The 25,864-nt window shown below is 42.6% G+C and overlaps 1 protein-coding gene across 1 annotated transcript in view; it reads right to left on the bottom strand.

Annotated features, from left to right (window-relative positions):
- ATP13A5 (ATPase 13A5) overlaps positions 1-25,864 on the bottom strand; it is a 97,623-nt gene that overhangs the window by 24,234 nt on the left and 47,525 nt on the right. Inside the window, exons 14-22 of the mRNA XM_038748787.1 lie at positions 25,526-25,676; positions 20,959-21,045; positions 20,518-20,674; positions 19,661-19,778; positions 13,412-13,536; positions 10,369-10,529; positions 9,269-9,391; positions 8,149-8,228; positions 133-175 (exon numbers count right to left, since the gene is read on the bottom strand). Of these exons, the coding sequence (XP_038604715.1) occupies positions 133-175; positions 8,149-8,228; positions 9,269-9,391; positions 10,369-10,529; positions 13,412-13,536; positions 19,661-19,778; positions 20,518-20,674; positions 20,959-21,045; positions 25,526-25,676 (1,045 nt within the window). The remainder of the gene's footprint in view (positions 1-132; positions 176-8,148; positions 8,229-9,268; positions 9,392-10,368; positions 10,530-13,411; positions 13,537-19,660; positions 19,779-20,517; positions 20,675-20,958; positions 21,046-25,525; positions 25,677-25,864) is intronic.

Genomic DNA, 25,864 nt, shown 5'->3' with positions numbered 1-25,864 from the left:
GAACTAATAAATTAAATAACCAAAAGAAGCTTAGCCACAGGGAGTGAGGGGGGAGAGAAAAGCAAACTGCATGAACAATCCACTGAAGAAAAGGGAAATTTAACTAGATTAATGGCAATAATTTTTACTTACCCCACAGTCATTTGCTCCATCACCGCACATGCCCACATAATAGCTTAAGGGAAAGGGACAAGGAAAATAAATCATTCAACTCTGCATTGGTATAATAGTATACTTATTGTTCTAAGCACTAAGGTAGATACAAGCTAATCAGGTTGGACACAGTCCATGTCCCAGATGGGGCGCACCGTCTTAAAGCCCATTTTGCAGATGAGGTAACTAAGGCACAGAGAAGTTAAGTGACTTGCCCAAGAACACACAGCAGGCAAATGATGGAGCCGGAATTAGAACCAGGTCCTTCTGATTCCCAGGTCCATGCTCTATCCACTAGACTTGAACTAGGAAGAATAAAATGTTTGTATAGATTACTGATCAGGAGTAAATTTTTCAGCCACAATTCCAACTACTGCTAGACTATCACCGTCATTGGTGACATCATCCTAAAATTGAAGAACTGAATGCCTGTGAAAGCAAATAAGTATCCAAATTTGTCGTGCCTTAGGAAGATGACACTACTGATTTAGTGAGATCTTTTCCATGAGTGACTGAAAAACCTTTTCACAGGCTGACAATCCATTCCTCGTCATTTGAACCCAGTTCTTGGCCCTGGTTATGTTGTCTGCCACCTGACAGGTCTGTCAATCAATCAATCAATCAATCGTATTTATTGAGTGATTACTGTGTGCAGAGCACTGTACTAAGCGCTTTGGAAGTACAAGTTGGCAACATATAGAGACAGTCCCTACCCAACAGTGGGCTCACAGTCTAAAAGGGGGAGACAGAGAACAAAACCAAACATACTAACAAAATAAAATAAATAGAACGGGGTGCCTAGCAAAGCCTTTGAGCAAGGAGGGCAGCACCTGCTTTCCTGGCTGCTTTGCCTGCAGCTGTAGTCCTCTAATACCCCACTTCCATATTTCACTTTGATAGACTGTGCCTTCCTATGTCTAGGAACATTTATTCTGCTCCCTGTTGTGTATGCATGCCCTTTCAATTCTCCATTCAGCAGCTGGTATCATCCATTCTTTTCACATGTTCTACCCAACAATGCTTGTTGCGATGAACATTGGCTCAGTGAGCTGAGTACTTTCCAGGGTTTTGTTGTTGGAGAATTGTCCTGGCATTTGATGTTGAGTATTGATTGCCAGCTTTCATTTTGAGCCCAGAGTTTCAAGGGTGCATGGCTGGGGAAAAAAATCAGAGTTCTTCAATATAAACATATTCATATGCATTGTGTTCTCCTAAGCCCTTAGTGCAGTGCTCTGCACACAGTGCTCAATAAATATCACTGATATAAAAATAACCAACAAAACAGACACAAAGACACAGAAGTACGGGCACCCGCGAAGATGTATGTAGAGACATACACAAACACACAAGGCCAGGGATGTGGACATAAAGTCACCTGGGTCCAAGAAATTCGACACACATGTATATATGTGCATACGCACATACATGCACACACACACGCAAAAGGTCAAGAAGTTGTTTGTTGAAATATCTACAGGGCCAGGAAGGAACGTGGACACACACACAGAGATGGACACACAAAGAGTGTGAGAAGAACATCCAGAGAAAGCACTGGGTGCTGTTTGGGCTCTAGAGAGCTGTTCTCCACTGAGGCGACTGGGGAGAGAGTCTTGTTGTAGGTTCAACTTCTGGTCGTCCGCTTCTTACTGAAGTGTCCGGGTGGGGAGGATAGGGTGTGCAGCCCTCCCCAAGTTTAGGTTAGGGAAGAGAATAAGAGTGTATGAGAAACACAGTAGCAAGTGACAAATTAAAGACATACATATAATGCTAAGGCATCTGATAGTACACATGGCCAGGAAGATGAGGATTAGTTGTGACTACTTAGGAAGGTTTTGGGCTATCTGTCTGCCGAATACAGTACTAGACATTTGGGGAACATGCAAAGAAAAAAGACCATGATTTCTGCCATCAGGAAACTTAAAATCTGAGGTGGATGCAAGGAAACACAAATGAATAAGTGTGCCATAGTTAATGTGAGAGAATCAATCACATTTATTATTATTAAGAAGAAGAATGGTATTTAAGTGCTTACTGTGTGCCAGACACTGCTTTGAGTGCTGGGCAAGATACAAGATAATCACATTGGAAACAGTCCCTGTCCCACACAGAATTCAGTCGTTATTTCCATTATATAGATAAGGGAACTGAGGCACAGAGAAGTTAAGTGACTTTGCCCAAGGTCACACAATAGACAGGTGGAGGAGCCAGGATTAGAACCCAGGTCCCTCTGACTCCCAAGCCTGTGCTCTATCCATTACACCATGCTGCTTCTCTCTTTATCGAATACTTACTGTGAGCAGAACACTGTACTAAATATTTGGGGGAGAGTTCAAAACAACAGATTTGAAATACATGTTCCCTCATCATGATCATCAATCATATTTATTGAGCGCTTACTGTGTGCAGAGCACTGTACTAAGCGCTTGGGAAGTACAAGTTGGCAACATATAGAGGCAATCCCTACCCAACAGTGGGCTCACAGTCTAGCTTACAGTCAAGAAGGGGAGACAGACATTAATAGATTAAATTATGGATATGTACATAAGTGCTATGGAGCTGAGGGAGGCATGAATAAAGAGTGAAAATCTTAGTTCAAGGGCAGTGCAGAAGAAAGTTGTAGAAGAGATCTAAATAATAAACAGAGATAAATATGTGAGGATGAGGAAATTAGCGGCTGGTATAAACCCAAAGAGTAGAGTAATAATCGATTAGAGAATCCTATAGGTGCAGTGGTTTGGATCCTGCCTCCACCACTTGTCTGCTGTGTGAAGTTGGACAAGTCACTTGACTTCTCTGTGCCTCAGTTTCCTCATCTGTAAAGTGGGGATTAAGACCGTGAGCCTCATGTGGGACAAAGGACTGTGTCCAACCCGATTTGCTTGTATCCACCCCAGCTCTTAGTACAGTGCCTGGCATATAGTAAGCGTTTAACACCTGCCAGAGTTGCTATTATTATCTCTTGTGAAGATGGCTATGTGGCCCTGCCAGCATCAACTTTCTCCTTTGGTTTTCCTTCCCAATCTCCAGCCAGTAACCTTAGAGACCAGTGATGGGTTGGTCTCTACAGGTCCCTGACCCAATCTCTTACCTGCACCCATTGGTGCCCACTCTAAAATGGGGTGGAGCACACTGGATTCACCTTCACATCTTTTGGGGCTCGCTCTTCCCATCTGTTGTAGCCAGAAAGCAGCAGGAGCATAGCAGCTCTATACCTTGCACTGTGGTGATGGGAACGATAATAATATAACAACAACAATCGGGGTACTTGTTAAGCACTTTCTATGTGCCAAGCACTATACTAAACACTGGGACAGATACATTATATACCAATCGGTCCCAGTCGCTCTCCCACCTGACACTCATAATCCCAGGGGGAGGCAGAAGAGCTATTGAGCCAGTGGTGGAGGAAACGGAGGCACAGAGAAATTAAATCACTTACCCAAGGCCACATAGTGGGCAAGTGGTACAGCCGGGATTAGAACCCAGGTCCTCTGACTGACTCCTAGCCCAGTGCTCTTTAATGAGAAGCAGCATGGCTTAGTGGAAAGAGTATGGGCTTGGGAGTCAGAGGTCGTGGGTTCTAATCCTGGCTCTGCCACTTGTCAGCTGTGTGACCTTGGGCAAGCCACTTCACTTCTCTGTGCCTCAGTTACCTCATTGGTAAAATGGGGATTTAAGACTGTGAGCCCCACGTGGGTCAACCTGATCACCTCATATCTACCTCAGCTCTTAGAACAGTGCTTGGCACATAATTAGCGCTTAACAAATACCATCATTATTATTAAGTACTTGCTCTGATGGCTGGCAGGATGCAGCCTCTTTGTGTAGGGGTGGTCCCTCCCTTTGGCCACTGACATGGGGATAAACTGCCCCCTCAGTCCCGCTAAAAGACGCAAGCAATAGCAGTGCTGAAATCAATCCAGAGGAGTTGAAGTTGCCAGACCTCTGAGAAGGGTCTAGGGGCCTGGACTTTTAGACTTTTAGACTGTGAGCCCACTCTTTTAGACTGTGAGCCCACTGTTGGGTAGGGACTGTCTCTATATGTTGCCAACTTGTACTTCCCAAGTGCTTAGTACAGTGCTCTGCACACAGTAAGTGCTCAATAAATATGATTGATTGATTGATTGGACTGGCCATGATGAATCCCAGCACCACAGCACTTATGTGCATACTTGTAATATATTTATTTGTTTATAAATGTCCGCCTCCCCCTCTAGACTGTAAGCTCATTATGGGCAGGGAAGGTGTCCATTTATTGTTATACTGCACTTTCCCAAGAGCTTAGTATAGTGCTTTGCACACAGTAAGAGCTGGATAAATACGATGGAAATGAATGAATGGGTGAGCTAAACATCTGGCAGCAGTGGAAGGTGACAGGACTGCCACTTTTCTGGATCTCGCCAGGGTCTGGGGTGGGTAGTTCCCCTCCATGCAAAGTGGGACGCCATCACAAGGGCCATCTGGGCAGCTTGGGGGCCCTGTATGGATCCGGTGTGCCAGGTAGGGCCCCACAGACACAAGTGTCTGCTCATGTCTGACCCCCATATAGTCATCTGTGGGTGGGGAGGTTGGGGAGGTCCAGTGGGGATCCAGCACCCTGGGAAGAGACCACTGCCTCACTGCACTGCCCAGCAGTGTTTGCCCTGCCCTTTGGGGTTTGGGCACCATGTCAGCTGGCTTTGGATCACGACAGTGGAAGAGACACTCCCTGTGAAAAATTAGGAACAGGGACATGAGAATTGACCGTCTGTACCCAAGGAGCGCCACAGCGCGACGTTCATTGATCCTTCTTCCCAAGTAATCCATGCCAGACCTAACACCTGTCAAAGACCACAAAATGATGGTGGAGACAGAGGCGAAGCATCACTGTACACCTTTTACTTCATTTTCCTCCATCTCCCTCTCTTATGGTATTTAAGTGCCTACTTTGTGCCAGGCACTAGGCTAGACACAAGCTAATCAGGTTGGACACAGTCCATGTCCCATTTGGGGCTTACAATCTTAATCCTCATTTTACAGATGAGGAAACTGAGACACAGAGAAGTGAAGTGACCTAAGGTCACAGAGCAGACAAGTGGTAGAGGCAGGATTAGAACCCTAGTCCATTGACTCTCAGGCCCATACTCTAACCTCTAGGCCACAATGCTTCTCTTTCCCCCTCTAGTTTTCTTCCCTCCAGGCCTCCCCCCAGTTCAAGCAATCCATCAGTCAGTGATATTTCAGTGCTTACTGTCTTCAAATCAATGGTATTTATTGAGTGCCTTCTGTGTGCAAATCAATGGTATTGAGCACTTTCGTTGTGCAAAGCACTGTACTAAGCACTTGGGAGACTAAAACACAGCAATAGTAATGTACCCCCCACCCCACCCCACTAAACTCCAAATGAAAACTAGACATCCCTCCCCACAACTCTGGGTTGATTGTTGATCAGGTCAAATTTTCTCAGGATGGCTCTTGGGCTCTCGGTTAACAAGGCACGCGCCTGACTGGCCATGAGCCTGGAGATGAATGCAACCTCTCGAAGGCTCGGAAACTGCTTGCCACTTTTCACCACAACACGAGCTGCTAAAGCACCAAGCAGTTTCAGTGTCCCCTGCGGCATCTGGGAAATAAATTAGTAGGTAGACACATCCATATATATTCCTACGGCATTTGTACATCCTGGACAATTCGCAAGTCAGTGAAACTGAGAAATTGAACTTCTTCTCATCTGTCTCTAATTTACATACTCAGGCATGAGTAGAGACAGAAGCTTGAAATAGAGCCAGGCACCATTTTCCATGAACTCACATACTGTTTAAAAATGGAAATCAATAAGAACAGCATGTTTTTACTTTCTTGGACAGTTTTGTAAACAATGGTGGGTATTTAGACACAAATTGCACACTGCACATACTTGAATGAAAGCACAAGGTTATAATTAAAACTAATTGATCGAATAACAATCTTTTGTCTCTATTATTCTTCAGTCAATTATATTTATTGTGCACCTAAGGTATGCAGAGCACTGCACTAAGTTCTTGGGAGAGTACAATATAGCAGAGTTGGTAGACACATTCTCTGTTCATAATGAATAATAATGATGGCATTTTTTAAGGATTTATTATGTGCAAAGCACTGTTCTAAGCTCTGGGGAAGTTACAAGGTGATCAGTTGTCCCACGGAGGGGGCTCACAGTCTTAATCCTCATTTTCCAGATGAGGTAACTGAGGCACAGAGAAGTTAAGTGGCTTGCCCAAAATCACACAGCTGACAATTGGCGGAGCAGGGATTTGAACCCATGACCTCTGACTCCAAAGCCCATGCTCTTTCCACTGAGCCATGCTGCTTCTCGAAACTTACAGTCTGAAGGGGGAAACAGACATTTATACATTAAATCTTCACAACATCGCTAGTATTCACCCCTGTCCCACATGGGGCTCACACTCTTAATCGCCATTTTACAGATGAGGTAACTGAGTCACGGAGACCGAGAAGTGAAGTGACTTCCCCCAGGTCACACAGCAAACAAATGGCAGAGTCAGGATTAGAATCCAGGTCCTTGCGCTATCCACTAGGCATATTGTTTCTGGACAGGAGACTCCACCTTCATCTTCTAGTGATTTGCCATTTAGTGCTGGACTAGATTCCCTGACCCCAAATGAAGCTGAATAATTCCCTTAGCAATTATATGTCCACTTTTTGCACACTTCTCCAAAAATGGGAGTTGATGTGATTTATGCTGGCAGCAGAGAAAGGAAACTATGGAAAGAGGAATGATTTGTGGAAGACTTTCAATCACCAATCTTGTTTTTCCCTTATTCTGTTCAGGATTTAGGAAAATATTCTGTAGGAAAATATTTCTCAGGAAAATATCCTGATAAAGTGTTGGTTTGTCCTGGATTCAGTATTTTAATTAGGAGTAGAGGTACTTTCAAAATTGGCATTCAACATGGAGAAAATACTCATACATCCCAAAAATTAGCTCTTTCAAATAATGTAAACTGACAACTTGAGATAAATAGCTACCTGAGTTATTGGCTACCACACCATAAAAAGCAGCCTTTGCAACTTCCCCAAACATTATGAAAAATAATTAAAAAAAAAACCTCATAGGGACATGCATCTGCCAGATGCATCTGCTACCTGGTGGGAGCTTAGCTCTTTCTTTAGCCACATCCTTTGTATTATCAATGGTATTTATTCATTCATTCATTCAATCGTATTTATTGAGCGCTTACTGTGTGCAGAGCACTGTATTAAGCACCTGAGAAGTACAAGTTGGGAACATATAGAGACAGTCCCTACCCCACAACAGGCTCACAGTCTAGAAGATGCAGAGCACTGTACTAAGCACTTGGGAGAGTACAATACAACAATCAGGAAACATTGCCTGCCTATTTACTCATTCAATCGTATTTATTGAGCGCTTACTGTGTGCAGAGCACTGTACTAAGTGCTTGGGAAGTACAAGTCAGAAACCTATAGAGACGGTCCCTACCCAACAACGGGCTTACAGTCTAGAAGGGGGAAGGCAGACATAAAAACAAGTATGCGTTTGCCTAGACTGTATGCCTATAACAAGCACACAGTCTAATCAATCAATCAGTCATATTTATTGAGCGCTTACTGTGTGCAGAGCACTGTACTAAGCGCTTGGGAAGTCCAAGTTGGCAACATATAGAGACGGTCCCTACCCAACAGTGGGCTCACAGTCTAGAAGGGAGAGACGGAGAACAAAACCAAACATACTAACAAAATAAAATAAATAGAATAGATATGTACAAGTAAAATAAATAGAGTAATAAATATGTCTAGAGGATCTTACACTCTAAAGGGGGAGACAGGTGTAGATGCAGTTGTAGGTGTTAGAACACATCTACCAGCTCTATTATATTGAAATCTCCCAAGTGCTTAGTACAGTGCTCTGTGCAAAGTAAGCACTCAGTAAATACAATTGATAGATTGCATAAAGAAACCATTTTCACACAATCACTATTCTGCAAAGGGACCTACTTTAATTTTTGAAATTCTTCCACGAGGCTTGATTTCTGCCCTGGAGACATTCTAGCAAAAATGGTCCCATTCACCAGTATCTGAAAAGAAAAATGCAACATCCAGACTAAGTGAAGACTTGAGAAGGTCCCCATTTCTCCCCCTTTATGCATCACTAGATTGTGTACACCAAATACTAGGAGAGAAAATTAAAATTCCTTGAATATTTCATTCATTGTGCAAGATTTCCAATACTTAATGTCATTCTGAATCGTTGATATTATTCCGTATTTCTAGATCACCACTCCAGAATAAAGAGACCTTGTCAATGCTGTAATCACTAGCAGAAAATGTAGAATGATCTTCCCTCTAAACTGTTCTGGCAGGTACTTCATTACGGCAATAGTAATTATAATCATACTTGTCAAATTGAAGTGCTTATTTTGTGCCAAGCATCATACTGAAAGCTAGGGTAAATGCAATATATGCTGAGTGGATACAGTCCTGGTCCTACCTGGGCTCACAGTCTAAGGGAGAGGGGGAATAGGAATTGAGCCCCCATTTTACAAATGAGGAAACTGAGGCACAGAAGTTATTACAGTATTAGCACTCAGTCCTAGAAACACAGCAGTTCTCCTTTCACCCCTCCCAACCCCATTAAACTCTGGTGAAAATCCAGGGGACTTTTTTTTTTTTAGTTTTCCATAACTAAATTGACTGTTGTACAATGTGTGTTCTGAATGGCTCCCAGCCCCCAAAACCCAAATATAAAAAATCAAGCGAGTGATGGCAGATGCTACCTTCTATTGTTGGCATGATTGTCAACCTGAAATGGGTTTAAACCACGCAAATAATCTGACCCTACCTGGAGCCCTCATTGTTAAATTTTGCAGAGTGGACAGGGATAGGACAGACCTGAGGGTTGCATTGTGTGCCAGGTTCTGAGGTTATTGGTTTCAATCCGGGAGTGCTATATAATCAGTTATTCAGGCTGGAAATCGAGGTGCCAATCTAGACACTGTTCTGCATCTCGTCAGGCATCTTTACCCTTTGGGATCATCCAGTTGGAGCCCTTCACCAGCCTGAATGCCGCTAACTCAGCGAGCAAACTGTAACCTATGATATGTTATCTTGCACTTACCTTTGGGAATAGGCTGCTGAAATGCTGGGAAATCACCTGGTATGATTTGCCACTCATTGCAAAATGGTAATTTTCACTTCCACCTCCAGAATGAGAATCTTCCCTGATATTAATGCATGTTTCCTAAAACCAAAGAGGCATTATGTCTACCCCTGAGTCTTAATATATGCCTGATTACTATGTAGATTTACAGTTTATATTATGCAATAATTAGTATAGGTCAAAATATTAAGTAAATGGATATGCCTTTAGGGTATAATTTGATAGCCTACTATAATTAAGCAAGACCATTAGGGTTTCTCAAAATGATATGTAGCGTGGTCTCGCTAAAAGAGTACTTCACAAAATCTTTACCCTGCGGAAACTACAGAATTTGATTAATCTGTTGGGTATATTAGATTCTGCTAGGTTTAAATAAATTGCTTCAGGGAGCCTAAGGAATGCTCCCAGATTGTTTTTTTTTCAAGCCATTAAACTGTCTTCCTAGATTCTACTGTATTGTTCTAAAATCAAGCTGATGAGGTAGGGCATGTTCTTCATATCATGGTATTCCTTAGTGCAGTATTGCACTTCATATTATAATGCCTCATATTATGATGGAAAAGTCAATTTATAAAACAGCATTTATCAGTGTATTCCTCTTGAGAGCTCTTGTTTAAAGACAGTTCTTCATCTTCTAGTAGTGCCAGTAGTTTTCTGAAGAAAACATATAGATTGTGAGCTCTGTGTGGGAGAGGGACTGTTTCCAACCTGATTATCCTGTATCTTCCCTAGGGCTTAGAACAGTGCTTGGCACATTTATATTTATTTATCAAGTATGCACTTAATAAATACCCCACATTATTATTTATTATTATTATTAATAATGTTGTCCATGCCAAGTCCAATTCTGTCTTTCAAGGGGATACCCTCCCCACTCTCCCTGCACCCTAACGAAACTTATAAGTATTAAGTCAACTAGAGAGCTTTCTGAGAGGTTGCCTAATATATGTTGCCCAAAACACTCAGCTCAATCCTGAAATAAGAGTAGGCAGAAGAAATGTAAAAAAGTGACTTATTGAACATACTTGTTTTGGAGACTGTTTCTCATGATTGCTTACGTGGTCACCAGGGCTGTTATCATCGTTTTCGATGAGCTTCCAGGTAATGGATGCAGGGATGAATTCTTCTGGTTCCTTTGCTTCAATCAGGATAATTTTATTACCCTTAGGAATCATTTCAGAATTTTTTGCAACAGTAACGGCTGTCTGAAGGTTGTCACCTGGATAATACATAGACCATCTTTATTTTGTATGTCTAGTGCAAAAATATGTTGCTATTCGTTTGGCATATGCTGATTCATGGAAAATAGATCTACTCTGAAAAATGACATCATAGACAACTGGGAACCACTAACCCCTCTGATCCTCTAAAGTCCCAGATTTATGAAATACTCACTCATTTCAGAATTCCACTATGACCGTGTTGGCTTGAAAACAGAGGTGGCTAATTTTTTTGTCTAGAGGACAACTTCTTGACTTCCCCAGTGTGGAGATGACTTTGTGGGAGCTCATCTCCTTCCAGTTGTTAAGGTGAGAGCTGGCAGGAGGGAGTGGATAGGCTTAAAAGGTGGAAGAGCAGCCATTTTCACCTATGGCAGTTTCCCCATAGAGCCAAGCTGATCGCAGATTCATTCATCAGCCCTAACATGGTGTGAACTCAATCACAGTCAGGTCCAGGGATTGTGCCCCCTAGTCCCTCCTAATCACCAGTCAAAGAACCACGGATTTTTTTCCTGGAGAAATACAGAAGAGTGGCAGACTTGGGGGTTGTCTAGACTGTAAGCTCATCGTGGGCAGGGAATGTGTCTGTTTACTGTTGTACTGTACTCTTCCAAGTGCTTAGTACAGTGCTCTGCACAAAGTAAGCACTCAATGAATACAGTTGGATTGAATAAATGCATTCAGCCAATCATATTTATTAGTGCTTACTGTGTGCAAAGCACTGAACTAACCACTAAATAATGATAATAATAACAATAATATGGTATTAAGTGCTGACTATGTGCCAAGCACAGCAAAATAATAATAATGGTATTTGTTAAGCGCTTACTATGTGCCAAGCACTGTTCTAAACTCTGGGGTAGATACAAGTTAATCAGGTTGTCCCATGTGGGGCTCACAGTCTTAATTCCCATTTCACAGATGAGGTGATTGAGGCACAGAAAAGTGAAGTAGCTTGCCCAAGGTCACATGGCAGACATGATTAGAACCCATGACCATCTAACTGTCAGGACAGTGCTCTATCCACTAGGCTCTATCCACTAGGCCCCAATATAACAAACACATTTTGACTGATTCCCAAGCCTATGCTCTTTCCATTGTCACACTGCTTCTCTTAAGTACATGGGGCTCACAGTTTTCATTTTCATTATACAGATGAGATAACTCATACCCAGAAAAGTGAAGTGATTTGGCCAAGGACCCACAGCAGACATGTGGCAGAGCCAGGACTAGAACCCATGACCATCTAACTGTCAGGACAGTGCTCTATCCACTAGGCCCCAATATAACAAACACATTTCCTGCCCACAGCGAGCTTAGTCATGTTGCGTATGGAATTATGACCAACTCTGTGGCAAGGTCCGCATCCCTCTTCTGACTGAGGATGCCGCAGACGGGGGATGTGATTTTCCAAACATGCCTGAAGCTATTTTAATGCAGTATCCCTCAAGTCATGCTCATTTCACATTAAACTGGAAGACTTAGATATGTTGCTTGGTGGAGCAAGGGAGCCAGGGGGTCAGAGTTCCCCTTGCTTCTTAGGATGCTGGAGGTTACAGGATAGGGCCTGATTTATCTGGAATTCTGCCTCCCATCACTGGGGTTACTACACCTCCTTCTAAGACTACCAGGGAGGCCACTTCTTCTGGTTAAGGAGAAAGGAAGGCTCCGCCTGTTTCCTTCCGCCCCTGAGCCAATTTCTTCAGTTTCAGGGAGGAGAGCTGGGAGTGAAGTTTGTCTCCCATCTCAGACTGCAGCCTTGGGAGATGGAACCTGAGCCATTTGGAGACTGGTCACTATTCGGTCCTCCTTATCACCCACATCACATGGAGTAGCAATAAATACTGACAGAGAACTCAAGGGAAGAAGCCCATGGAGTAAAAGAAACAAGTGAGGAGATACACTGAAATGGGAATCAGGACATCTGATGCATCTGATGTGGTTTTAATGTGAAATGAGCATGACTTTTAATTTTGGTATTGAAATACTATGTGCCAAACCCCCATACAAAACACTTGGGTAGATACAAGATAATCAAGAGAGAATAGCTGTCCCAAAGAGGCTTACCCTCTAAGTAGGAAGGAAAACAGATATTGAGTACCCATTTTACAGATTCAGAAGCCAAAGCAGAGAACTTAAGCGAACTGCTCAAAATCACACAGCAGGGAAATAGTGGTGTTGGGATTAGGAACTGGGATTAGAAACCAAGATTTGATGTGTCATAACCCTGGTGTATATGGATTTACCATTTCATTTTAGATATCTGGATTGTAATGTTGGTGCTCATATAATAATAATAATAATGATGGCATTTGTTAAGTGCTTACTATGTGCAAAGCACTGTTCTAAGCGCTGGGGAGGATACAAGGTGATCAGGTTGTCCCACATGGGGCTCACAGTCTTAATCCCCATTTTACAGATGAGGGAACTGAGGGCCCGAGAGTTAAGTGACTTGCCCCAGGTCACACAACGGACAACTGGCAGAGCGGGGATTTGAACCCATGACCTCTGACTCCCAGAGTCAGAGCACCAAGCCCGTGCTCTTTCCATTGAGCCACGTTGCTTCTATGAGCCCTGACACTTCTTATAATACAAACTATTGAAGTAAATACATTTGGAGCCCCCACAGCATTTATGGCTCCACTTGATTCCCTCGGAATGTAGCAAATATTCCTTTTGAGGCAGGATCCTAGAATGCCAGCCAAGAACCGTGTATCTTTTCAGTAAAAATTTGCCTATGCGTACTGAAAAGCTTTATCAAAATACACGTGCTTCTTTCTGTTTGTGTCAGTCACTTCAGTTATTGTCCTGTATCTCCATTACAATGGGAATTAAGCATTCTGGACATATTAAGGCAGAGAACTAGGACCCTTTTAGATACCTGTGATCATAACTGTCCGGATCCGAGCACGACTGAGTTCTTGCAAGACTGGCTTGGTCTCTTTTTTCAAGCGATTCTCCATGACCAGAAAGCCCAGGAATTGTAAATCTGATTCCACTTGCTCCCTTAAAATAAGGACAACAGCACTAATTAACATGGATTCCACGTGGTTTCCATATAGGGCCTCAGTGTAGGAACCATTTTGGTCAGTGGGAGAGGTGACAGCGTGTCAGTTTATTGCATCGCAGAACGCGACCTCACATTTCACACTCAAGCCCCAACTTTGGCCATCAAAGAAGAAGATTAGAATTGAAAGTACAGCTTTCTATCCCCACCTCCAAGCTCAGACAAAGCCAGATGGGGTTTCTAGGCTGGGCAGTGGTCTTGCAGTAGTACCACCAGCAGGGTTCAATCATTTATTCATTCAATCCCATTTATCAAGTGCTTACTCTGTGCAGAGCACTGTAGTAAGCACTTGGGAGGGTGCAATACAACAATAAACAGATGCATTCCCTGCCCACAATGAGTATACAATCTACAATATATTGATTAAGCACTTACTTTGTGCAGAGCACTGTACCAAGTTTCAGGGAGGGTACAGTAGACTTAATGGACAAAAAACTTACAGTCTAGTGGATAAATCTTTGGCCTAGACCATGTGCTCTCACTCCCCCCGACCCTCTTTTGTACCAACTTTGGTGGTGGCATCAGTGAGAGGTGGATCAGGTAGGGTTTATGTTAGACCAGTTTGGGGTATGTGCTTTAGATTTAACAAAACATACAACCTCACCTAGAGGTGTAAAATTGAGGTACTGCACCCTGACCTTAGGTTATAAGTCATAGATTGACGTTTTTTTCATAGAATTATAGGGTTAGAAGGGACATCCAATTGTCTCTGGGGTATCGCTTCCATCTTTTGATGAACTTCACCAAGACATGCCAGATAGGTGTAACCTATTGTTTTTAAAAAGCTCTCCAGGGAAAGCTCCTTAACATCCTTAAATAAGTCCTTCAATTATTCAGCAATCTGTATGTTTAGAATTGCAATGATAGATAAAGAAATAGAAAGGCCTGTTCATCCTTTGGGAAACTGTCACAGTGTTGGGAGCTGTGTGATATCAGATTCCAGACCAAACTAAAGTTTTAAAGAGCTGTAGTGTTGTCCAACCTCCCTAATAATAATAATAATATTTTTAAGCTGTACTATGTGCCAAGCACTATTTTAAGCACTGGGATAGATGTTAATCTGATCCCACAGGAGTCTCCCAGTCTAAGTAGGAGGGAGAACAGGTATTGAATCACCATTTTGCAGATGCAGGAACTGAAACAAAGAGAAATTAAGTGACTTTCCCAAGGTCACACAGCAGACAAGAGGTGGGGTTGGAATTAGAACCCAGGTCCTCCAACTTCCAGGCCTGTGCTCTGTCCACTTGGCCACACTGCTTCTCTTGATAACTGTAAGACCTAGACCACATACAAGCACCGTATTGAGCTCCTTAAGCAGTTCCACCAGTGTTCATTTACAGTCCAGGTTCAATGTCATAAGACAAGAGAAGCTCACTAATACTTAATTTCTGGAACACAGACTCTTAGCATCAAAGTTAAGCTTACCTTAACAGTTATGCTGGGTGGGACACGAGAGGAAAATGCAAGAGCAGAGTTCCCAAACAGCTGCTGCTGAATGGAGACCCGAAATCGAGAAACAGAAAGGAAGGAGAGCAGAGGAAGCATTTGCCTCTGGGACAGACCCGTGTGGCACACTGCCATTAAGAAGAGTGGCTTAAAAGCTTCACGTGGACAGAGAGAGTAGGAGACAAAAGAGAAAATCGCAGGGATAGAGAGGGACTGGTGTTGCAAATATTAAGCCAAACACAACAAGGGACAACCCTTTTTGTGTGCCCAATGTGGCTGGTGCTGTGGATCCACCATTGGCCTTTGCATTCATTCAATCATATTTACTGAGCGCTTACTGTGTGCAGAGCACTGGACTAAGCACTTGGGAAGTACAATTCAGCAACAGAAGCAATCCCTGCCCACAACGGGATCACAGACTAGAAGAGGGGGGAGGGACATTAAAACAAGTAAACAGGCATCAATACAAATAAGTAGAATTAGAGTGTGTGTTGCTGTATATTATTATATCATATATAAACAGGCATCAATACAAATAAGTAGAATTATAGTGTGTGTGGCTGTATATTATTATATCATATATAATATATGTATATTATATATATAATAATGATGGCATTTACTAAGTGCTTACTATATGCAAAGCACTGTTCTAAGAGCTGGGGAGGTTACAAGGTGATCAGGTTGTCCCACGGGGGGCCTCACAGTCGTAATCCCCATTTTACAGATGAGGTCACTTTGGCACAGAGAAGTTAAGTGACTTGCCCAAAGTCACACAGCTGACAATTGGCAGAGCTGGGATTTGAACCCATGACCTCTGACTCCAAAGCCCAGGCTCTTTCCACTGAGGCTGCTTCAGTCAACCACACCCACTCACACTTTGCAACCACATGCACACTCATGGGTGAGTTTCACTGTCAGTGGTGTTTTCTTCGAATACACAAGACGACTATATCTACCTTATCTCTATCTAAGAAGCAACGTGGTTTAGTGGAAAGAGCACGGGCTTTGAAGTCAGAGGTCATGGATTCAAATCCCAGCTCTGCCAATTGTCAGCTGTGTGACTTTGGGCAAGTCACTTAACTTCTCTGTGCCTCAGTTACCTCATCTGTAAAGTGGGTATTAAGACTGTGAGTCCCCCGTGGGACAACCTTATCACCTTGTAACCTCCCCAGCGCTTAGAACAGTGCTTTGCACATAGTAAGCACTTAATAAATGCCATCATTATTATTACCTTTAGAACATTTATATTTTACTAATCTGAATCCTTCTACTTCAATTTATGGTCTTTTTTTCTTCAATGGATATGGAAAACAGCTGCTAGCCATATTTCATAGCATACCGTTGACTGCCTCGAAGACTGGGGAAACAATCATAAAACTAGATGTGCTTTGCAATTTAACATTACTTCTCACTCTTTTCAACTATGAAACAATCAAATTGTCCTGCCTCTTACCCCATTAGGTCTATTTCAAAGATGGATAAACTGAAGTCTAGAGCTAAAGTGACTAATTCATCTCAGAGCTGATCAATAAATCATCCGGGGACGAAGTGAGCAATTTGATAGACACAATAGGTGGCTTTATCCCTTGGTTGAGACCAGGTGAGCTGAAACAGGTCATTTACCTGATTCTGGCTTCCAGATGCCAGCAGTGATGTTATGAGGGAGACAGCAATAGTTGCTGTAGAAATATAAAGATGTGTCAGGCTCCTAATTTATACCAACTGAATAAATTACCATAGCTAGCCACATTACTTAATGGCCAATTTACCCCTGGTGATGACCTAGAGGGGCCAGATAATTTTGCATGTAGGAATCTGGTACTGTAGACTAGATAACTGATTTTATTTTGAGAAGCAGAGTGGCATTGTAGATAGAGTATGGGCTTGGAAGTCAGAAGACCTGGGTTCTAATCCCAGCTCTACTACTTATCTACTGTGGGTCCTTGGGAAGTCACATCACTTGTCTGGCCCTCAGTTACCTCATCTGTAAAATGGGGATTAAGACTGTGAACCCCATATGGGACAGGGACTGTGTCCAGCCCAATTTGCTTGTATCCACTCAAGCATTTAGTACAGTGTCTGGCACATAGCGCTTAACAAATGCCACAATTATTATTATTATCATTGTTGTTATTACGATCAACTTTAAATCACTGAAACAGCCATTTGGATTCTCTCAATGGTTGGGGACCTTACCAAGTTTTGGTAATCATTCACTTGGACTACTAGGAAATCATTTGGAGCTTTGCACTTTCACTGAACTAAATAGATCCTTTAGGGGCTAAATGGCCAATTTACCCCCTTGAGCCTGATTAATGACTAATTATCCCCATTGAAGGCTTAGAGGGGACAAATCATTTTGCATTTAGGAATGTGGTATTGCAGACTAGATCATTGGCTTTATTTACTTTTAATTGAGAGAAGACATTCAGTTAATAACAATTATGGCCCCATAGCTCTTTAATATAATCTCTATATTGCTGCTTCTCTTCTTGGAGAAGCAGCGTATCTTAGTGGAAAGAGCACAGGCTTGGAAGTCAGAAGTCGTGAGTTCTAATCCCGACTCTGCCACTTGTCTGCTGTGTGACCTTGGGCAAGCCACTTAACTTCTCTTAGCCTCAGTTACCTCATCTGTAAAATGGGGATTAAGACTGTGAGCCCCATGTGGAATAACCTGATTACCTTGTATCTACTCCAGTGCTTAGAACAGTGCTTGGCATATAGTAAGTGCTTAGCACATACCATAATAATAATAATTATTATTATTATAAGAGACTAATAACCAAATAAAAAGTAGTTAAGGACAATTTCAACATATAGTTACAGTAACCTCTCTCTAGTAATCATTGAAAATGCATCTATTTATCCTTAAAGAACTCAATGTAAGGGTTAGTTTATGCCCTTTTTCCATTCCTTTTGGTCAGTTCTCAGTGGGCCACGCCTGGAGTTCAAGCATATCACTGAAAACTCCAAATCCCCATCCGTTAGAAAAAAATACCAATTACCCACTTGGATAGAAACAAGACAAGTGGGCTTCATTCAGTCCAATTCCTCTGCTGAGCTGCTTGCTTTCCTACTAAATTATGTCATGGCAGACCACACTCGGCTGTGCAAATTGAGCATTTTTTAGGCCCAGCAGGGTGGTGAAATCAGTCAAGGCAGCATGTGTCAGTGTTGCCTAGCAACCAAAACTCAGGAGCAGCAGTGTCAGGAAATGTGACAGATTCTGCTGGCAGAAGCCCAGTTAGGAACAGGGTATCACAGGGTCAGAAGGAAGAGAACTGGACAGGTGGAGAAGGGAACAAAGGAATAAGATGAGTAGTTTCATCAGCATCACATAAGAGCCATATGTATCAGCTGGCAAGGCAGTATCAAAAACAATGACGCCCAAGAAGACTTGCAATTCACCATCATTGAGGCAGTGCTTGTTTCAACATACCGCTGCCGAACGGGTCCAGGAGAAACGATACCCAAGCCGGAGTAAGCGCTCAATAAATACCATTAATGATGGTGATTGATTGCTATTGTATTGAATTCTCCCAAGCTCTTACTACCATTTTCTGCACACAGTAAGCACTCATTAAGTACCACTGCTGTTAATGATGAACTGGTTGAACCCAAATCCAAATTTTAAGTAACCAAGGCCTTGGGTAGCTGTAGCATTGGACACTGGATGTTTCAGACTTCACTATCTCATGGCTGTCTTATTGCTGTCTTCTTGTAGCACTGTTTCACTACTACATATGGAAGACACATGGATAATTAGCTCTTTGAAGTCAGGGATTGGATCTACCACTGTATTGGTCTCTCCCGAGCCTTGGGTATTCACTACGCAGGCAGATCTCAACCCCTTAAACATTTGATATTCTCCCCACCCTTACTTCCACAGCCCTTAAGTACATATCCTATTCTCTCCCACTTCCCCTATCTGAAATGTATTTTACTAGACTGTAAACCCTCTGAGGGAAGAGAACATGTCCGCTGTTTCATTATACTCTCTCAAGTGCTTTGTACAGTGCTCTGTGTACAGTAAGCGATCAATAAATACCACTGATTGATTATTTAGTACAGTAATCTGCATGAAGTACTTAATAAATATCATTGATTGAACCAATGATTAGCCCAGAGCTCTGCACAAAGTGTTTAATAAATACAACTGATTGATTAAGAAAGAGGAGGAAGTGATAAAAGAGGCAATAAGTAGTTCAAAGGACAGTGCTCTGCACACAGTAAGCGCTCAATAAATACGACTGAATGAATGATATGTAACCATGATCAGAAAAGAAAACAAAGTCAGCAGCGAAAGAGAAACTGGGAAAAAATGAAAAAGTGAAAGGATAAAAATGGCATAATGGTAGGAGGCTTAGTTTTAAACCAGGTGGAGCACGTGAATGAGAACTTAATTGGTCAACTCCCAAGTGATTTCACGTGATTATCTGTTCATGATGTTATCTGACCTTGCAAGATATCTGTTGAAAATACAATTCATTAGATGATATTATGGTATGTGTGTAAGTATGAGAATGAGTGAGTATAGCATGGTATTTTCAAAGATGAAGAGATAATCTATAAAGATATAGGAACATTCTGTGTTCCAGCTATATGTCACCTTACCTGGTTAAACCATCCACTTCGGAACTGTTCTTTATCTTCAGATGTTTATGCGCCAGCGCGATGACACGGAAACCTTGCAATGTATAAAATTTCAACACCTTTGTGAAATTCTGGGGAACTGTTGAGATGAATAGGAGAGTGACGAATACCAGGTCATTATGAAGGCTTCTGAGGCTTACGAGTGGCAATTCATGATTTAATCATTCTGATAACTTTTTGATCTGTTACTGATGTTTTCCTTCCCTCTTCATCTGAAAACTTCTCCGACCTCTTTGAAGTACCTATGGCCCCAGCAGTGATGTGTTATAGCTTTTCCTTGGCTAAATACTAGGGCATAAGGTAAGGATTCTTGGAAAATACCATTTGTTCAGAGCTTCTTTGCCTAAGCCTGCAAAGAGGTTCATTCAGAGCAGGAAGAAAAGAAACTGAGAGGTCAGGCTAGAGTTAAAGAGGTCTGTGCATGCACTTAGGTTTTGTGGTGTCATTTTGAGGGAGAAAGGACTGTGGGTTAAAATTGGTTTATTTAACTTTCCTACTTGCTGCCTCATAAGAATGGAGCTCTGTCTGGATTCGAGTCCTTGCTGGGCTGGTGGGAAATTTCCAGAACTTAGTTGAGTGAAGTACATAGACTGTAAACTCATTGTGGGCAGGTTACCTGTCTACCAACTCTATCATATTGTACCCTCCCAAGTGCTTAGTACGGTTCTCTGCATTCAGTAAGTGCTTAAAAAATACGTTTGATTGACTGATATCCTTTAGGTTGTGTTTGTTTTGGGGGAGTTGGGTAAAGAAGGAGTTTGCAGAAAGGTGTTTTGGCCTACAGAAAATCCAAAATCCAGAAAAGAGGATGTTGATACCTGTTTCTGGTCTACAAAATCTTGCCACCATTTCTGGTGCTCCTTTCATATATGCTTCGAAATGATGCTTCCCAATCTCCTGAGTAATGACTGACATCCTCTGCAAGCTTGAAGAGAATGGAAATTGACACAAGATGGCGATTGCTTCTACTGGAGCCTGGGAAAAAGTCCAAAAGGAGGCACTATTGACTAGAATAAATTTTCAGTCCCTCAAAATCCCTGCCTACCAACAACACTGTTTGTTGCATATGAAAAGAAACTATTAAGTTAAATTTAGCATCAGTATTGTATATCAAATCTATTTAACACTTAACGTGGTCATTAATGGTAGGGAAGCCAAAAATAGTTTAGAGTTGGTGAATCAACCAGACTCAAAGAAAATTGATGGTGATCTTATAACGATATACCAGTAATTCATGTTTTCAGTGGAGCAACTCTTACGTGACTGGCTCTTGAGCCTGGTTTTATAATTACACTTGAAGCTGATATTCCAGTCTCATGGTCAGCCAGGCTGGAATCTTCCATTTCCTGTGTAAAAATAGAGAACTCATTTGATGTGCCTTTAGAGAAGAGTCATAATTTTGGAGAGCTGAAACGTTGTTAGCAAACCTATTATAAGTCTTTGAATACTAAACGACAGAAAATGTGTCTCTACTATGTCACTAGGAAGTTACAATGCTTACTAGAGATCTGTTAGCTGAAACGGTTCTTACTGACACATTGTTGACCTGCCTTATGTGACAGTTTTTTTAATGGAAGCACATTTGATCCGTCAGTTTATTAGAAATATGTGGGGCATTCAGAAAATTAAAAAAAAAAAAACCTAGCTCATCTCATTAGAGTTTCTTTCATGTGCTCATCCACTGTTGTTAATAATTATGGTACTTGGGTGTTACTATGTGCTAAACACTGGGGTAAATGCAAGTTAATCATGTCAGATGCAGTCCTGTCCCACAAGGGGAAGGTCACAGGTTAGACTCCCATCAGTACTTGTAGGTGGGGCTCCTTGATCTAAGAAGGCTGCTGGGATGTTGCATTCCAGTTGCATTTCAGTACTGGAGCAGCAGTGTTGCCTAGTGGATAGAGTATAGGCCTGTAAATCAAGGAACTAGGTTCTAATCCCGACTCTGCCACATCTTCTGTGTGACTTTGGGCAAGTCACTTTGCTTCTGTGGGCCTCGGTTTTCTCATCTGTCAAATGACGATTAAAACAGTGAACACCATTTGGGACAGGGACTGTGCCCAATAGGATTCCCTTGTATCCACCAAAGCACTTAGAGCAGTGCCTGGCACAAAATAAGTACTTAATAAATACCTTATATTATTATTATTGTTATTATTAGTGCAGAGGTCTCTTTTTTCCAGAAGCTCGATATTTAGCTTTCTTTATAGTTTGGGTACCACATTCTAATGTATCTGTTGAACTGATAGTTGCTTTTTTAAAGTGGTATTTGTGAAGTGCTTAGTATGTGCCAGACACTATACTAAGTGCAGAGGTGGATAAACACTAATCAGGTTGGTCACCGTCCATATCCCACATGGGGCTTACAGTCTTAATCCCCATTTTACAAATGAGGTAAACAGAGAAGTTAAAAGACCTGACCAAGGTCACACAGCGGACAATTGGCAGAGTCGGGAATAGAACGCAGGTCCTCTGACTCCAGACCTGTGCTCCTTCTCTTAGACACCACTGCTTCTCAAGTTTGTGTTTGGAGAGAATTAGATGTTGTTTAGTCAAGCACTGACACTTGACATGGCTTCAGTAATTTGTGCCTCGTATAAGAGTCCACTGATGATAATGGATGCAGCTCTTGGATGCAGTTCCATGATAACTCATCATTATAATAATAATAATAATGATGATGGCATTTGTTAAGCACTTACTATGTGCGGAGCACTGTTCTAAGCTCTGGGGGGGATACAAATTGATCAGGTTGTTTCATGTGGGGCTCACAGTCTTAATCCCCAGTTTACAGATGAGGTAACTGAGGCCCAGAGAAGTTAAATGACTTGCCCAGGGTCACACAGCAGACTTGTGGCAGAGCCGGGATTAGAACCTATGACCTCTGACTCCCGAGCCCGTGCTCTTTCCACGAAGCCACGCTGCTTCTCATATGCTTCTCATATTATATGTATTTCTCAAATTATAGAATTTGTGCAGTGTGTGGCTTTACAATGTGGTAAAATATCAGTAATATTCTGCAGTTGGGGACATTTTAGACTATCCACCATCCATCCTACTTAGTGACACCTTACTATGAACAGGGCACTGTACTAAGCACTTAGGAGAGTACAATAGATGAATTACTAGAGCCAGACCCTGTCTCAAGGAGCTTACAGTCTAGCAGAGGAGATGGACTTTAAAACAGATTACAGGTAGGGGAAGCAGCCAAGAATAAAGATATGCACAAAAAGGATGAAGTGTGGGGTGACTACATAAATACTGTAGGTTATAACACTACTAATTGTGGTATTTAAGTGCTTGCTTTGGGTTAATAATAATATTGGTATTTAAGCACTTACTATAGGCCCAGCACTGTTCTAAGCACTGGATAAGCACTGCAATAAGCTAATCAGGTCTCACGGTGAGACTCACAGTCTAAATAGGAGGGAAGGGAGGTATTGAATCCCCATTTTTCAGATGAGGTAACTGAGGCATAGAGATGTTAAGTGACTTTCCCAAGGTCACACAGCAGACAAGTGTAGGAGCTGAGATTAGTATCTATGTTCTCTGATTCCCAGGCCTGTGCTCTTTGCTTTATGCCATGCTGCCTTCTCAAATGTGGGGGTGATGCTCTAGGGAGAGAAAATAGGATGGCAGAGATCTGGGATTTCTCAGGGGAGGCTTTCTGGAGGAGATGTCACTTTTATAGGGTTTGGAGATGAGGAGAGTAGTGGTCTGTCAGATGTGTTTATGGGGTGGGGGAAATTCCAGGCAACACTAAGGAACGGAGTTGTAAAATGGATGAGAGAGATACCTTATTAACTATTTATTCATTCATTCAATCGTATTTATTGAGCGCTTACTGTGTGCAGAGCACTGTACTAAGCACTTGGGAAGTACAAGTTGGCAACATATAGAGACGGTCCCTACCCAACAGCGGGCTCACAGTCTAGAAGGGGGAACTAGTGCTTTCCCCCTTCAAAACTCCTTATAAATATCAAGTAATGGATTTGTGATGGAGGAGTGATTTGCATAAAAGACTTTTGGTTGGCTTATGAATGTTTCCCGGCATCCTGTCAAGCCTACCAATCCCTGGTGGAAGGGGTTGAATTATGACCCGACAGGCCATGTCCCCCATGATAGATATCTGCCAAGCATTTAACACAATATGATTCCAGCTGCTCCCCCAGTCCACTCCCTGGTCAATTCCAGAGGTACCACATGTACATCCCCCTCCACCCACACAGTCCCTCCCAGAGGGGCAGGGGGGCCGGGGGCTATGGAAGGGAATGCCCCCCCAGGGTACAGTCCTTCCCGAGGAGCTGGGAAATAACCACTTCGGTTTGTCCTCCACCTCCTCTCTGTGGTGGCACTGGTGGCCTGGATTGGGGGGCTTATTGCGCAGACGTGGCATAGCAGCAGCAGTATCTGGCAAGGAGAGACCTGAATTCCACCCGTCCCACACAGTAGCCCTTTCAGCTCCACTCCCCAAGGATCTAGGGTGGCTGCTGCTGCTTTGATTTTTTCCATCCTGCTTCTACTTTCTGTCCGGGGAAGTTGTGACAGCCAAGACAGTGCAGTCACCTCCAAGCAAAATGACACACCAGAGAATCTATCCCCCTGCCCCTGAGGTCAGTGTGGGGTCCTCCTGTCCACTCCTCATCCTCAGACAGGCTCCATCCCCCTACCCCTGCCATGAGGGATCAACTCCAGAGGAAAGTCCCACCTCCTCCTTCCTGGGTGCCACCCCCTGGTTGCAAGATCAGGCGATTTTATAATTGAAACTATGAAGATAATTGATCAGGAGCTGATATAAATCGCTTGTTTAACAGATCATTTTGAAGGATTTTACCTGACAACGTGCTGGAATGCAAATTGCGCCCATCCATCGTGGAAAGCTCACTGTGATCAGGGAATGTGTCTGTTTATTGTCATATTGTACTCTGCCATGCACTTAGTACAATGCTCTACACACAATAAGTGCTCAGAAAATACGATTGTACAAATGAACCGACATAATCGGTTTCCTTCTCAGATTGGGTTTCAGTAGGACACAAGAGTCTGGAATCTGGGTTCGGACTGAGAATCTCAGCTGTGTTGGGTGAACTGGATCAGAAAATTTGTCCCATGCTGGGCTAGTTTCTGTTGTTAAAGTGACGTAGGAGTTTTTTTGGAAAGCCAAATGCTCCTGGATCGATCGGGGGGGGGGGGGGAATCTCCTTTTGTCTGAATAACCTGGGTTTGATTCTCTAAGCAGCTCTGAACTCACTGAATTATTGTGCAATTTACCATTTCACTTTTGCAAGGTTTGCCTGTCCTAAGGAAATAAGTAAGCTCCAAGGCAATGAAAAAGGGCAAAACACCAAAAATCTTGTCTTCAGCTTCCTGCTTCTGCTGCCTATCGTAAATTACTTGGGTGAATCACTTAATTCCCCTCAATCAATTCTCCATCTGACAAGAGCACAAGAGTACTAGACATTTTAAGAGGCAAGTTCCCTCATTTCTCACTGACAAATTCCTGCCTAACTCATTCTCCATAATAATAATAATATAATAATGGCATTTATTACTATGTGCCAGGGACTGTACTAAGTGGATACTAGCAGAGCAGGTTGGATGCAGTCCCTGTCCCATGTGGGGCTCACAGTCTCAATCCCCATTTTATAGATCAGGTAACTGAAGCACGGAGAATTGAAGCTACTTGCCCAAGGTCACACAACTGACAAATGAATATGCTCTCTGATTAATTGTTAGGTTGTCCAACTGTACTCTTTTAGAAACCCCTTGGAAATTATTTTTCTGAAGGTTTTCCTCAGCTGGAAAATGATTAAATCCCATCCTTACCCAGTTGGTGCCCTCAAACATTTTTAGGTCCAGTGGGTCTCCCTGGATTGTCCCCTCCAGAATGATCAGAGAGTGGCAGCTGGCCATTGCACCACACAGTGGTCCCCAGGGGAGAGCCTTGCCCGAAGTGAAGCGGTGGACTTCCTGGAAGCTGTTGGAAAAAATGACAGATAATTCATTCAGTTCATTCCATCTTATTTATTGAGCACTTACTGTGAGCTGAGCACTGTGCTAGGCGCTTGGGAGGAATTAAGATAAATGATCATTTCTTATCATGTGTCCACATTGTTGTACTCTTCCAAGTGCTTAATACATTGCTCTGCACAAAGTAAGCACTCG

The sequence above is a fragment of the Tachyglossus aculeatus genome, chromosome 7 (assembly GCF_015852505.1).
Source record: "Tachyglossus aculeatus isolate mTacAcu1 chromosome 7, mTacAcu1.pri, whole genome shotgun sequence".
NCBI classification, from domain to species: Eukaryota; Metazoa; Chordata; class Mammalia; order Monotremata; family Tachyglossidae; genus Tachyglossus; species Tachyglossus aculeatus.
This window is presented reverse-complemented; position numbering and strand designations above follow the sequence as displayed.